This window comes from Choloepus didactylus, chromosome 2 (assembly GCF_015220235.1).
Source record: "Choloepus didactylus isolate mChoDid1 chromosome 2, mChoDid1.pri, whole genome shotgun sequence".
Lineage (NCBI taxonomy): Eukaryota > Metazoa > Chordata > Mammalia > Pilosa > Megalonychidae > Choloepus > Choloepus didactylus.
The window spans coordinates 227,270,158-227,283,475 of record NC_051308.1 but is presented as its reverse complement, the minus strand read 5'-3'; the positions used below and the strand labels follow the sequence as shown (position 1 = coordinate 227,283,475).

The 13,318-nt window shown below is 50.1% G+C and overlaps 1 protein-coding gene across 1 annotated transcript; it reads right to left on the bottom strand.

Annotated features, from left to right (window-relative positions):
- Positions 1-1,804: 1,804 nt before the first annotated feature.
- On the bottom strand, positions 1,805-12,800 carry LACTBL1 (lactamase beta like 1). The gene is made up of 6 exons (XM_037818424.1): positions 12,686-12,800; positions 10,162-10,271; positions 8,241-8,398; positions 7,037-7,275; positions 3,602-3,707; positions 1,805-2,786 (listed from the first exon to the last, which is right to left on the bottom strand). Exons 1-6 carry the CDS (start codon positions 12,738-12,740, stop codon positions 1,805-1,807), a joined length of 1,650 nt encoding a protein of 549 aa, XP_037674352.1. The 5' UTR covers positions 12,741-12,800.
- Positions 12,801-13,318: the final 518 nt, after the last annotated feature.

The window sequence follows — 13,318 nt, the reverse complement described above, 5'->3', positions numbered from 1 at the left end:
TCTAGCTTTAGGATCTATGATCCCTATGGTAATTACAGAGAAAATAGCAGTGGATATGAAGGCTCACAGAAACAGAAATTTGAGTATAGGTTGCCAGGGATGGAGGGGGAGGGAATGGAATTTAATGTATAATGGGTGTAGGGTTTGTTTGGGGAGATGGGAAAGTTTTGGTAATGGAAGGTGATGAGGGTACTACAATATTGTGAATGTGATTTATCCCATTGAATGGTATCTTGGGAGTGGTTGAGATGGGAAATTTTATGTTGTATATATGTAGAAAGAAAGAAGGAGAGAGAGAAAAGAAGAGAGGAATGGAGGAAGAAAGGAAAGGATGAAGAAAGAGAGAAAGAAAAGAAAGAGCAACTAAAGAGATGAAGACAATTAAATGCAATAGATGATCCTGGAAGGGACTTAGCAAGTGAGGAGAAAAAGCTCAAAGGGACATTATTGGGACCTATGAAAACTTGGAACATAGGCTGTACACTTTATATCAATGTTAAATTTCTTGAACTTGGTAGCTGCACTTAAGGTGGTTCCAGAAGTGAATATCCTTGTTCTCAGGAAATGTATACAGCAGTATTAAGTGTTCAGGGAGCATGATGAATGCAATCTACACTCAAGGGTTCAGAAAATGGAAGGATGGATAGACAGATGATAAAATAATATGATAAATGTGACAAAATGTTAAAATTCGTGGATCTGAGTATCTGGGGTAGGTGGGCAGGCATGTGTTGGAGAGTTCTCTGTATGGGGTTTGTATTATTTCTATAACTGTCATGTAAGTTTGAAAATATTTCAAAATTAAAAAGTTAACAACTACAACAACAACAACAACAGGCAATGAGCTATTACTTCATAGCCACTAGCATGGCTAAAATAAAAAAGACTGACAATACCAAGTGGTATCAAGGATGTGCAGCAATTGGATGGGTCACATATTGCTAGTGGGAATGTAAAATGGTATGAGTGCTCTGGAAAACTGCTTGACAGTCACTCCTAGATATTTACCAAAGAGAGATGCAATCATGAATTCACAAAAAGACTTGCTTTATAATGCCTATAGCTGCTTTTGTCATAATAGTCCCAGACTGGTAACAACCCAAATGTCTATTAACAGGTCAATGGATAAACAAATTTGGCATACTCATACAAGGAAATACTACTCAGCAATAAGATAGAACAAACTTGATATGCACAAAGACATGGATGAACCTCAAGAACATCAAGCTGAATTGAAAAAAGACAGACATAAAAGATTGTATGATTCCATTAAATGAAATTCTAAATGGGCAAAACTAATCTATAGTGACAGCAGATCAGCAGTTGTCTATGACTGGGTGTTGGGGGGGGTGATTAACTGCAAAGGGGTAAGAGGGAAGTTTTGGGGGTGACAGAAATGTTCTATATCTTGATTGTGGGAGTGGATATAAACATTTGTCAAAATCATCAAACTGTACTCTGGTAATGTGTGCATTTCATTTTACGTAAATCTTAACTATGTAAAGTTGATTTTTAAACGACAAATTACAGCCTATATTATTTGTTAGATTCAACACACACACAAATACTCTGTCAACTTGTTAAAAGTTTCTAAAATGCACGTACTCTAAATTTCTGTACTTAACTCTTCCCGCCCCACAGCTAACGACTAGTTCTCAGTCCACATACCACACTTTGAGTAGTGACGCCCTCGAATTTGCCAGATACTCAGGTTCTTAACGGGCACCCCTGCAGTGCTCCTTCCCACAGTCTAGTTCAAGAGCTGGGAGGCGAGGTAAGGGGAGGTTCCGGACGGAGCCCGGCGTCACTGTCCCCTGAATACGGGCTTGCGCGGCAGCCGCAGAACGTGGTACGTGTTGAGGCCCGGCACGTCAAAGCCAGGGGACAGCCCGTGCCCGTCGAAGGGATAGAAGTTGACGAGCTGCCCGTGCTGGGCCTCGAGCGAGAGCCAGGCGTCGCCGAGTGGCAGCGCGCACGGGAACTCGCGCGCCACGTGCAGCTGGAAGACGCGGCCGCGCAGGTGGCGCAGCGCCAGGGTGCGGAACGCGGCGGGGACCAGCGCCTCCACGCGGGGCCCGAACTGGCGCAGGTGCAGCTCGCCCGCCGGCCCGGCGCGCACCTCGTAGAAGGTCAGGTTGGCGAAGGTGAAGTAGCCGGCGAAGGGGCGCGCGCTGGGCGGCGGGGCTGGGCTGCGCGCGGTCTCCCGGAAGGCCCTCTCCATGGCGGGCAGGAGCACGTCGTAGGCCCTCGCCACCAGGTCGGGCCCGGGAGGCCGCGGCCCGGCCAGCAGCAGCACGAGGCCCAGGCGCAGCTGGGGCACCAGCGAGAAGGTGGCGGCGTAGCCGTCCAGGTCGCCGTCCTTGCGCACCAGGCTGTAGCCCCGCTGCGTGTGGAACTCCCACGGCGTGCCTGTCTGGTTGGCGAAGTAGGCGCCCGGGCAGGCCAGTAGCGGCGCCAGCAGTGTCTTGGCTGCGTCGGGCCGCAGGAACCGCTGGGACCCGCTGCCCAAGAGCACGGTGGCCAGCTTGGCCAGGTCGGCAGGGGTGGAGTACATCTGGCCCGAGGGCCGATACCAACCCAGGTCATAGAGCGGCGCCGGCCGCCCGCTGCCGTAGAAGCCAGCTGCCAGGCGAGAGCGCACGGCGGGTGTGAGGTCAAAGCCCGTATCCTCCAGCCCCAGGGGCTCCAGCACGTTCTCCGAGATCCAGCGCTGGTAGTCACCCTGGGGTGTGTGGGCTGCCAGGACATGAGCCAGAAGGGAGAAGGCCAGCGTGCTGTAATGGCACCTGGAAGGAGAGGTGTGGGATCTGGAATGTGGCCTTGGACAGACATCCCCAGGCCCTAAATGGTCCTTCCCACCTGCTCAGTCTGAAATGCCAGCAGAGTTTCACTGGACTGCATGGGGCTAGGAAGAAGCCTGCTTCACTGCGTCTAGCCTGCAGATGCCCAAGCCGTGGTCTTTTTTTTTTTTTTTTTTTTTTTTTCCTGAAGAGAAGTGGGGCCCAAGGTTCAGCATTTGGAGAGGCAGAGAGGCAAATTTGGAAAAGGGGCACTGCCCAGGACCAATAGACCTGGAATGGGAGGACTAAGTGTTCCTCTGTCCAGCCCCACAGACCCACTGCTCCCAGAGTTGGGCATTTCTGTTCAATGGCCACACTAGCTACTCCCTAGCTTGTCAGCCTCCCCTTTATTTCCATCAGGCACTTGGCAAAATCTGTATTTATCTTGTTTATTTGTTCACTGGCTGTTTTGTGTGTCACCCGCACAAGAATGCAAACTCCATGAGGAGGGACCTGGTCAGATTTGCTCATGGCCATATCTCAGTATTACTAGATTTGGGACACACAGTAGGTGTTCAGTAAATGTTGAGCTAATGAATGGTAGGAATACAAGATTCAAACAACTGGATTCTGGGCCCAGTGCTCCCTGGACTTTCTGAGCCACCTCCTCTAAAACTTAGTCTTCCCAGCTGTCAATGATTGCAGAGGTCTCTCCTGGCTTGGACCATCCAGGGGGAGGTGAAGCAGGCTCTTTCCCAGGTGGGGTTATGTCCCTGGGGGAGGTTCCTAACTTGTGGCAGGCCTCGGGGTGCACCCCTCACCTGGTTCCTGGGTCGGCCACCAGCACATCATCCTTGAGCAGACTCAGGGCCTCCTGGGTGCTGCCCTTCCACAGCAGAGAAGTGGAGCGGAGCCTTCTGGGCAGGCCTAGGGAGGAGCAGTGGTCAGACCGGCTGAGGGTGGGTGCTGGGCCCCTGGGTGAACTCCCCCACCTTCCATGAGTTGTGAGATAACAACAAAGTCACTTGAAAAGAAAAGGCTGAGCGTGAACTGCAGTGCTTCATCGTCCTGCCTGCATTTCATTGTCGAGTCACAGAACCTCCTTGAGCCCCAGCACCCTCATCTATAACATAGGGAAATAGTTCCTGCATTACAGGACGATGTGAGGACTGGAGGAGATTAAATGCATAGCCTGGTGCCTGGCATAGAGTAAATGCTCAACCAACAATTGCTACTGTCAACTACAGTTTAGTTCCATAAATTTCTTGAGGTCAGTGAACAAGCAGGTTTTGTGGAACTGACTCTTCTGACCACTTGGAATTTTCTGTTTATTGGGTGTGAAGGGTTCTAAGGTTGGGATCCCTTCCATCTATCCATGCCACAATAATTTTGAGCATCTGTTTTGTGCTAAGGTCTGTTCTAGATGCTGGGGATTCAGCTGTGAACAAAACAGTCTCTGACCATGAGGAGTTTACATTCTAGTGGAGGGGACAGACAATCAGCAAATAAATACATATGGTTTGTCAGATGGTTATTTGTGCTATGGAGGAAAGTAATTCCATGTCAGAATGAGGGGACTGTAATTTTTTACAAGGCAATCAGAGAAGGCCTCACAGAGAAGGTGATCCTTGAGCAGGTGGGACCTGAGTTAGGTGAGGAAATGAACCACACAGCTCTAGGAGGAAAGAATATCTCAGCAGAGGGAATGGCAGGTGCAAAGGCCGTGAGGTAGGAACATCTTGGCATGTTTAAGGGACAACCAGTGTGGCTGGAGAGGAATGAGAAAGGGAAAGAATTTGGAAATGAGAGCTATGTGGTTTCCCTGTGAGGTGTTGCAAGACTTAAGTAAGAGAATAGATGAAAAGTTCCAGGAATGGGAGAAAGCTCTAGGTCAGGGGTGAGGGTGAATAATGAAAGACCCTGAGGCTCTAGAGCAGCGATAGTCAGGGAGCAGCTTGCTCAGGACTGAAATGAGGCACGTAGGGTGTTTTCAGCCTGACCTGCAGCAGATTCCATGGATATATTTGAAGAAAAATGCACTGTCTACCCCTGGAGTCAGGGCTATAATCAGATGTGGACTGAGCCTCAGGGCCCCTTCCCTTGTGGCCCCTTCCAAGGCCTGTATCTAATATTGTATTCATGTTGTTGTATTCCTTTTCTTAAAGAGGGTCCCCCAAATTATATCCACATCAGGCTCCACTAAACCTGGATCTGGCACTTGCTGTAATTAGAGCTACCTCGGCAAGTACTTGCTGTGTACCAAGTACCCTACTTTTGCTCATTATCTCATTTAATCTCCCACAACAGCCCTAACCACAGGAGTGAGAGGAGACTCAGGGAAGTTAAGTGACCTGCCCAAGGTCACACAACTCCAAGGAGGCTGAGCTGGAATTCCAATGTTCATGCCTTAGCCATTGGGTGCCTTCCCCAGAAGGTTCTGTCCTGCCTGAGCTCCCTCAGGAGGCCCCATCCTCTTGCTGAGCCTCCGTGTCCCCCTCTGTGCCTGGGACACACAGTCAGCCACGACCACCTTGTAGAATTGGCACAATCATCAATTGAGACCTCAGTGCCAAACATCCTTTGTAGAGTGATGAAATGATGGGCACATGAGGGATTCCTGCCTTTCGGAGTTGATGGGTTCGTGACGGCAAAGACCAGCAATGGAAGGCATTCTGGGGGGAGTAGGGGACAGACGGTGCCTGCCTCCCCCCGCCTGGCTGGGTGGGTCACCAGAAGCACAGTTCCCTCCCCTAACACACGCACACACACACCGTCTCTTTAAACCAGCCCTCCCCATTCACAGGTGGCAGATGGGCATAAAGGCCAATGGAGGGTCTCTCAGGAGTTTCCAGAGCAATCCCTCATGGCCTTGCTCCCTTCCCAATCCAGTCCTGCACAATTCCTGTCCCCTGGCTTTTGTGTTAGCCCTTCTCCTGCCTTTCCACTTTGCCAACTTAATCTCAGTTTATCATATCTTTATTATTTTTATTATCATATAATTTATTCCTAATAAGGAATCCATTTACAAAATTCAAAATTCAAAAGATGCTGAAGGGTCTTGTCTTCTTACCCTTACCCAGCCACCCAGTTTTACTCCTTGGAGTCAACCCAGTGTTTTAAATCTCTTTAGTTTCTGTCCAAATATATGTTATTCACATAAATAAACTAATACTTATATTCACATATGTGTTAAGAGGTACATTACACATACATTGTATATATAGATCCATATACATATTTAAACATTACATGTGACTATATATTCTTTTTATTCTTTATGATTATGGTAGCATACTATATAAAGTGTTATAAATAAGCCTTTTTTTCCCAGTTAACAATGTATCTCATTCCATCTCAGTACAGAAAGAGCATTATTACTCTTTTTTAGAGCTATATAGTATTTGCTTATGCAGTTGTATCATAGTTTATTAGTCGTTTCCTACTGATGGACATTTAGGTTGTTTCTGATCTTTTACTATTACAAACAATACTGTTGTGAATAACTCTGTGTGTGAGCACATCTGTAAGATAATTTCCTAGAAGTGAAACTGCAGAGTCAAAGGGTATATACATTTCATTGTGACAGAGATCACCAGTTGCCCTTCATAGAAGTTATACCAACTTAAATCCCCACTACTGTTATATGAGGGCCTATTTCACCACAACCTCATCAACTCAGTCCTTCCATTTCAGTCTTTCAATGGAAAAAAAAATGTATCTCAGTGTAGTTTTCATTTTTTCTCGGTGTAGTTTTAATTTGGCTTTATTTTATGAAGAGTGAGATTGAGCAACTTTTAGTATGTTTAATAGTCTTAGGCATTTGTATTTCCTTTTCTGTGAATGATATTTCTGTTCATATCCTTTGCCCATTTTTCTGTTGGGTTATAAGTCTTTGTATTGATTTGTACATGCTCTTTATATATTGAGGGAAATTCTTCATTGTAGAATTGTCTACTAATACTGACTTGTTGACTTGCTCTTGATCCGTTAAGCACAACTTGACCTGTCAACTTGATTCTGACCTACCAATTTACTTTGATTTTTCAACTGATCTTAATTTTTCCACTTGATCTAAATGTCCAGGCTTCACCTCAGTTTTTCTCTTCCTAGCGCATCCCCCAGCCCTGCATGATAGAGGTATGGCCCAGTTCAGGAGCAGGGCAGAGCGAGCCCAGCCTGGCTGGATGAGGCCCTCTTCCTCAGTTGCCCCACCGGAGCTGGGCTGGGCTGGGCTGGGTAAGTTCAGAGCCTCTCACCTGAGAGCTGACTGGCCATCCTTCGGAGGGTGACGGATGAAGGCCTGGGAGCTGTGCCCACCTCCTCCAGCCCATCAATCAGGCTCCGCCGTTCAGGAGCTGATGTCACTCCCAGCGGGTTGTTAATGGTGAAGCCATCAGCATACCGCTCCAGAGGGTCATCCAGAGAGGTTACGATGCCCTCCTCCCACAGGCGGTACAGCATGAGGACGGGAAAGACCTTGGAGATGCTGGCAATCCTGGGGTGCAAAGGGCATCCTGTTGGCCCTACAGCCCACCTCCCCATGTAGCACTCTGTGCCCCTAGCCTCTGACCCTCTAGTATTCTAGAAAAGCACTAAATCCACCCTTATTCAAGGTCTCAGAAATCCACCAGGCTCTGCAGAACTGCCATGGGGATGCTTAAGTACATACCAGAGGCAGTGGAGATGGGGTAGAACAGACACCTTTGAGCACCTGCCCTGTGCCCGACCCTTCACCAGGCACTTCCCATTCTGGGAAAGACCTGGGTTTGAATCGCACCTGAGCTTCTCACTAGCCGGGTGGTCTTGGGCCAGTTACTGGAACTTTCTGAGATTCAGTTTGTTGTCCTGTAAATAGGGATAATTACAGCTGCTTCACAGGTTGTAGAAAGGATTGAACTACATTGTGCCTGTAAAGTGCTTGGCAGCACACCTGACAGGTAATAAATGCCCAATAAGTGATAGCAAGCATAATTGTCAGCTCCGTGCTGATGCAGACGCAGCGTGAATGCTGGTTCCTTCTGGAACCCCATGATCCCCCCAGCACCCCTGGGAGTGAATGTGTTCATTTTGCACTGTAGGCTTTGGGGACCCTGCAGGCAGCACCCAGAAGGAGAGACCCTAGGAGTGTGGCAGAATGTCCCAGGAACTGGTTTTGTTTCCTATGTGCACATGTGAGGGGCAGGAGACACAAGGGAGCCTTTTCTAATTTGGGAGGTTTGGAGCTAAGGGCTCTGTGGAAGGGATTCCTTCCTGGCCTGTAACCCCTACAGTGTGACCTTGGGCATGCACTGGTCCTCTCTGGACCTCACTCTTCTCCTCTGTAAACTTGTCAGGACTCAACAGGGGCCCTGGCAGCTTGGATCCCAGTCATGATTCTCTCCTGTGTCTCCCTAATCCCTAGGTCCCTTGTCCTCCCATCCCTCGCCCCCTCCACAGGACCCCAGAGGTTGCCCAGCTGACCGGTACATGGTGTACTCATTGGGGGGCCCAGAAGTTGGGTCTGAGCCATTCTTCCTCCCAAAGTTCCCCGTCCAGAGCACGGTGTCATTGTGGATGACAATCGCAGACATGGCAGCCAGGCCTGGGGCAGACATTGCCTGCCGCAGGATCTTGTCCACCTTGGAGGAGAGGAGCGGGGAGCTCAGAACGTGGGGTGCAGTGACAGCCCCCCCTGCCCACACCCCTCCACTTGTTCTGCACATCCGCCCCTTCCCACATGTGCCCCCACCCTGCTTTCCTCCTTTCTCTCCCCAGTTGCTGGAGGGGGGTCCAGTGAGCCACCACACTTCAGGTTCTGGGGCCCCCCCACCCCGCTTCAATCAAAGCAGTTCCCTCTGAATCTGTTTTATCTGTAGGGCTTCCTCATATGATTTTTGTTCAAAGAAACATTTCCTTGGCGAGAAAAAGAAAAGGAAGGAGGGGAGGGGAGGGGAGGGAAAGAATAGAAAAAAAAAAGGAAGGGTCAGAACTTCTGATGGTGTCTATCCCTTGTCTGGTGCCCTAGAAAACCTCCAGTAGGTTTAGTCTGACTCCCTAGTGTTAGGGAATTTTATATTCATAGAGGACCCCTAGGCCTCCTTTGGACATTTATTGAAAATACCTTTTTCAATGATGAGGTATAATGGCAATACCAGCTAACATTTAATTGGCCTTTTAAGATGTGCCAGATACTGTATAAATTAATTTTCATGCAGTCTCTCATTTAATCCTCGTGGTATGTCAGTGCTAATTTCTCCCCATTTTACAGATGAGAAAATTGAGTCTGTGACATATGAAGTGACTTGCCCAGACCCTTAGCTGTGCTCCGTCTGCCTGTCGTTCCCATGCCCGCGCTAACTTTGCCTCTCAGAGCCTCAGTCTCCACCTCTGTAGATAGGGATTCACGAGGTAATGCATAGAAAGAGCTTAGTGCAGCACCTGGCACATAGTTGGTCTCGATGGAAAGCAGCTGTGGTTGTTATGGCTCCCTTGTTTTAATCACTCTGTCCCTTGGGAAGCATACAGCACCCTCCTGCTCCCTCTCCTTCGTGAATGGTTTTCAGGCATCTCTCCACATTGGCCCAAGCCTGCCTCCTGTGGGTTCGTCACCCTCTTTCTCTTTGCTCTTCCTTAGATGACAGTTTCGAGTCCCACCCTCATGATGCTGTTCATGTGCTTCTGATCATGTTTCGCTTGACTGCACCTTTCCTGAAGTGAGTTACAAAGTGGACAGGCTCTGACTGGCACAGACTGGATATGGCTGGGGACTCCCACTAGGGTTGTGCCATCCTGCAGTGGCCCCAGCTGTGTGCTTGTGTGTGTTGGGGGGGTGGGGGGGGCACGCACACACTGAATCATTTTGCAGGGGCCTCTGTGATGTGGGCTCTGCTGTCCTCTCCTGTCTCACCTCTCCCCGCTGCCCTCCTGTGGCCCAGCTGGACTGCACTCCCTCAGCGTTCTCTGCATGGTCCTGCTCTCCCTCTGTGGCTCTGGGCCCTTGCACATGCTGTTCCCTCTGCCTGGAGCATGCCCCTCCCTCCCCCAGCCCCACCCCCACCATACACACACCCATCATCTGGATAGCTCTTACTTGCTCATGTCTTGGTTTAGACATTGCTTCCTCCAGAACCCTTCCATGAACCCAAGGCTGCTTCCTCTCTCCCCCCACAGCCCCCTAAACTTTCCCTGTCCTCACTCTGACCCCTGTGTTATCAGTGTTTGCTGTCTTCACTGTTCCCGGCACTAGTACCTTCTTGAAGGCAGGACAGATCTTCCTGCCATATCCCTGGTGCCAAGCACAGGGCAGGTCCTCAAGAAATAACATGTTGAATGAATGAATGCCTCCGCCAGTGCAGAGAGTGAGCTCAGCCCACACACCCTGCTGCTCCCGGGTCTCACTGACCTTCTGCAGGGCCTCCTTCAACACGGGGAGGGGGTGCGCCAGGGGCACAGGCTCAGGGTGCCGGGGACACATCCTCATGGGGGCAGAGGTCACCTCTGGTCCCAAGGAACCTAGAAGGAGCATGATGTGGTGAGCAGAATCACAGAAGAGGATACAATTCCAGGGCCAGTAAAGGCCAGAGTCTCCTCAGCCTGCAACAGCCTTTCCCAAGAGCCATCAGGGTCCACAGACTATGGGTAATGAGGGGCAGAAGGCAGAGTACACCTGGGAGGCAAAGGGACAGTCCTCACTTGTCACCTGCTGCTTAGCTCTCAAGATTGTGAGGCCACAATTCCTGGTGGCACAGTCACTGTGCTGCCTTCTCTCCTGCACAACCAGCTCCTACCCTCATGTGGTCAGTGGACCTGGACAAGGCCTGGCTCCTGGGAATTCAGCCATGTCTGTCTGTCTGTCTGTCTCTCTTTCCCTCATCCTGATTATATGTGTTTGGGAGGAGAAGCAGACTGTGGGCTCCACTTGGGCTCAAGCCTAAACCACAAGTGACACTCATTTATCACCAAAGCTGGGCCTCAGGGGCATGAAGGCTGCTCTGCTTTTGTCCAGCATCTCACCTCCTTGGAACTCAGGGGAGAGAGTGTGGAGGGTGCAGGTCAAGATTGAGGCTGTGATACCAGCACTGTGCCCCCCCCCCCCGACGTCACCCTGTCCGCCAAGGACGGTGTGGGGATGTCGTGAGCACCACCTGAGGAGCTGTATCCTTCTTGCCTTCCACTGCTGCCTTCTGAGACTGCCCGGAACAGGGAGGAGGGTGCCTGTGATGGAGCAATTTGGCTACATCCTTTCAGCTTCCTCCACCCCTTGAATTTGGTTTGCCTCGTGACTTGCTCTGGCCAAAAGGGTAAGGCTGAGTTGATTGTGCAACTTCCAAAGCTAAGCCTTAGGGGCCTGGCAGCCTCTGTTTTCCTTCCTGGGAACACTGCTACCTGGTGGACGGGCCTGGGCCTGCTGCCCTGAGAGGGGGAGGCCACATGGAAGGAGAGGCCCGGCTCCTCCAGTGCACTCACCTCCTGAATGCAACCGCAGGAGAGAGTTGGGCAAGATCAGCAGCAGAACTGCCGGCCAACCCACCGAATCCTGAGAAGGTTGGGATGGTTTATTACTCAGTAGTAGATAAATGATATGGCCCCAAACAGGAAACTTGCAGACTTTACGGAGGCTGTCCAATAACTCCATGAGTTAGCGTAGTAATTTGAGCAGGAGGCGGGAAGGTCTCAGTGGGAGCCTTGGCTGTGCACAGGCCACGTGCAGCCCTGCGTCTCTAAAGCGCACACGCACACACACACAGGCACCTGGGCATCTTGATAAAATACACATTTGATTCAGCAGAGCTGGGGCAGGCCCAAGAGTCCTCATTTCTAACAACCCCTGGGAGGAAAGGCTCTAGATGGGTGTGGCCCACAGACCCAGAGCTGAGCCATAAATTGTATTCTTTTTTTCCCCCCATTTCTGACAAATTAAGTCCAAAATTTGAGAGAAGGTATTCAGAAACTTTTATAGCAGTTTGAAAGAGTAATTTTGTATCTGTCGAATCAAGTAACTAAAAATTTGGGCTTGTAGTTTGTCGTGTTTTTTTTTTTCATTTAATTTCTCTAGTAATTCATTTTTTTGTATTTATAATAATATGAGCTGCTAGTGATTGGTAGTTTGATAGTTTGATAAGCATGGCCCTAGAGGATGGGTCAGCCTGCCCACTGTGTCCATTGGCTTGAGGGGCTAAGAAGGAATTTACCCTAGAAAAGAAACTGTTGGGGTGGGAGGGGAGGGCAAGAAAATAAAAGGAGTCATCTCTGCTGAAACCTCTGTGGAACTTTGGAGCTTTGGGGCCTCTGTAATACAGGATGACACAGAGCAATGGAGAGAGGTACCCCCCACCCCGCCACATCAGCAGAGATCTGGGGTCTCTGAACCATCCAGCATCCCTGTACAGTGGAGGGCCCAGGGGTTGCCATAGCAACAGAGAGCCTGATGGGCATCACTAGCAGTGGAGGCTCCTTTGCCGGGCCTTGACCAGCCCAGGAAGGGATGGCTCTGGGATGTGGCAGCTGTTGTCCGTGGACACCTGTGAGATGTTCCCTTGGGGGACTTGGGTATAATGGGGGGGGAGGCATGGCTTTGAGGAGGGGCAGGGCCTGGAGAGCCCATCAAGGTGGCTGAAGGCAGAGCCAGAGAAACCCTGTGTGCCCTTTCACTGTGACCCTGGGTTTAACCCCAGGCTGGGCAATGGGAGGAAACCCCACTGACTTGGGGATCCTCACGGTGAACCCAAGCACATCAAAGCACAGGCAGGTCACATGATTGGCCCAGAGATGCACAGATGGTGAGAGCTGGAAACAGGGCAGAGGCCAGAGCTTCCAAGGCTAAATCTCACTGTTCTCCCCCTGCACCCTGGGGTCAGGGGAGGCAGCTTATAGCCCAGGAGGACCCACAGGGATGGGGAGAAACCCAAGGAAGTGTTTGCACTCACCAGTCTTCAGCTTGGGGAGGTGATACTGCCACAGGAAGCAGCCAATCATGACCATCGAGAGCAGGAAGAAAAAGCCACAGGAGGCCGGGAAGAGCCACTTCTTTTTCACTTTCAGCAAGCTGAGCTGCCTGCCAGTCTGCAGCAGGGGAAGGATACAGGGCCCATTCCCAAGGGGCTCAGCTGGTAGGAAGAGAGAGAGGGACCCCTACTCTGGTCCCCCTATGCCCCATTCCTCAGGTTTTCTCAGGCATCATAAGAGCCCACAACTTTGGATAAATGTCACACCTGTAAAATCCAAGCCCTTCCCAGTATGGTCCCGTCAACAGCTCTGCCATGCATGTACACATAGCCTGTACCCTCTGTTTGGCATGCCCTCTCCTTTCCTTATGGACCCACTGAAATCTCTTAAGACCAGCTGAAATGCCACTTCTTCCACGAAGCTTTCCCCAATGTGATGGTTACTTTCATATGTCAACTTGGCTAGGTTATGATGTTCAGTTGTTGGTCAAGTGCTGGCCTGCTTGTTGCTTGATGGTGTTTCATAGATGGGATTTGCACCTATAATTAGTTGACTGGATCTACAGTCAAAGGAAATTGCCCTCATCCAATCAGTTGGAGTTCTTAAGAACCACA

Coding starts and splice junctions, on each gene's coding strand:
- LACTBL1 (XM_037818424.1), bottom strand. CDS start 12,740: ATGGTCATGATTGGCTGCTTCCTGTGGCAGTATCACCTCCCCAAGCTG. Junction 7,276..8,240: donor AATGAGTACACCATGTACCG/GTCAGCTGGGCA, acceptor TTTGCACCCCAG/GATTGCCAGCATCTCCAAGG. Junction 2,787..3,601: donor GTGGCCGACCCAGGAACCAG/GTGAGGGGTGCA, acceptor CTCTCCTTCCAG/GTGCCATTACAGCACGCTGG.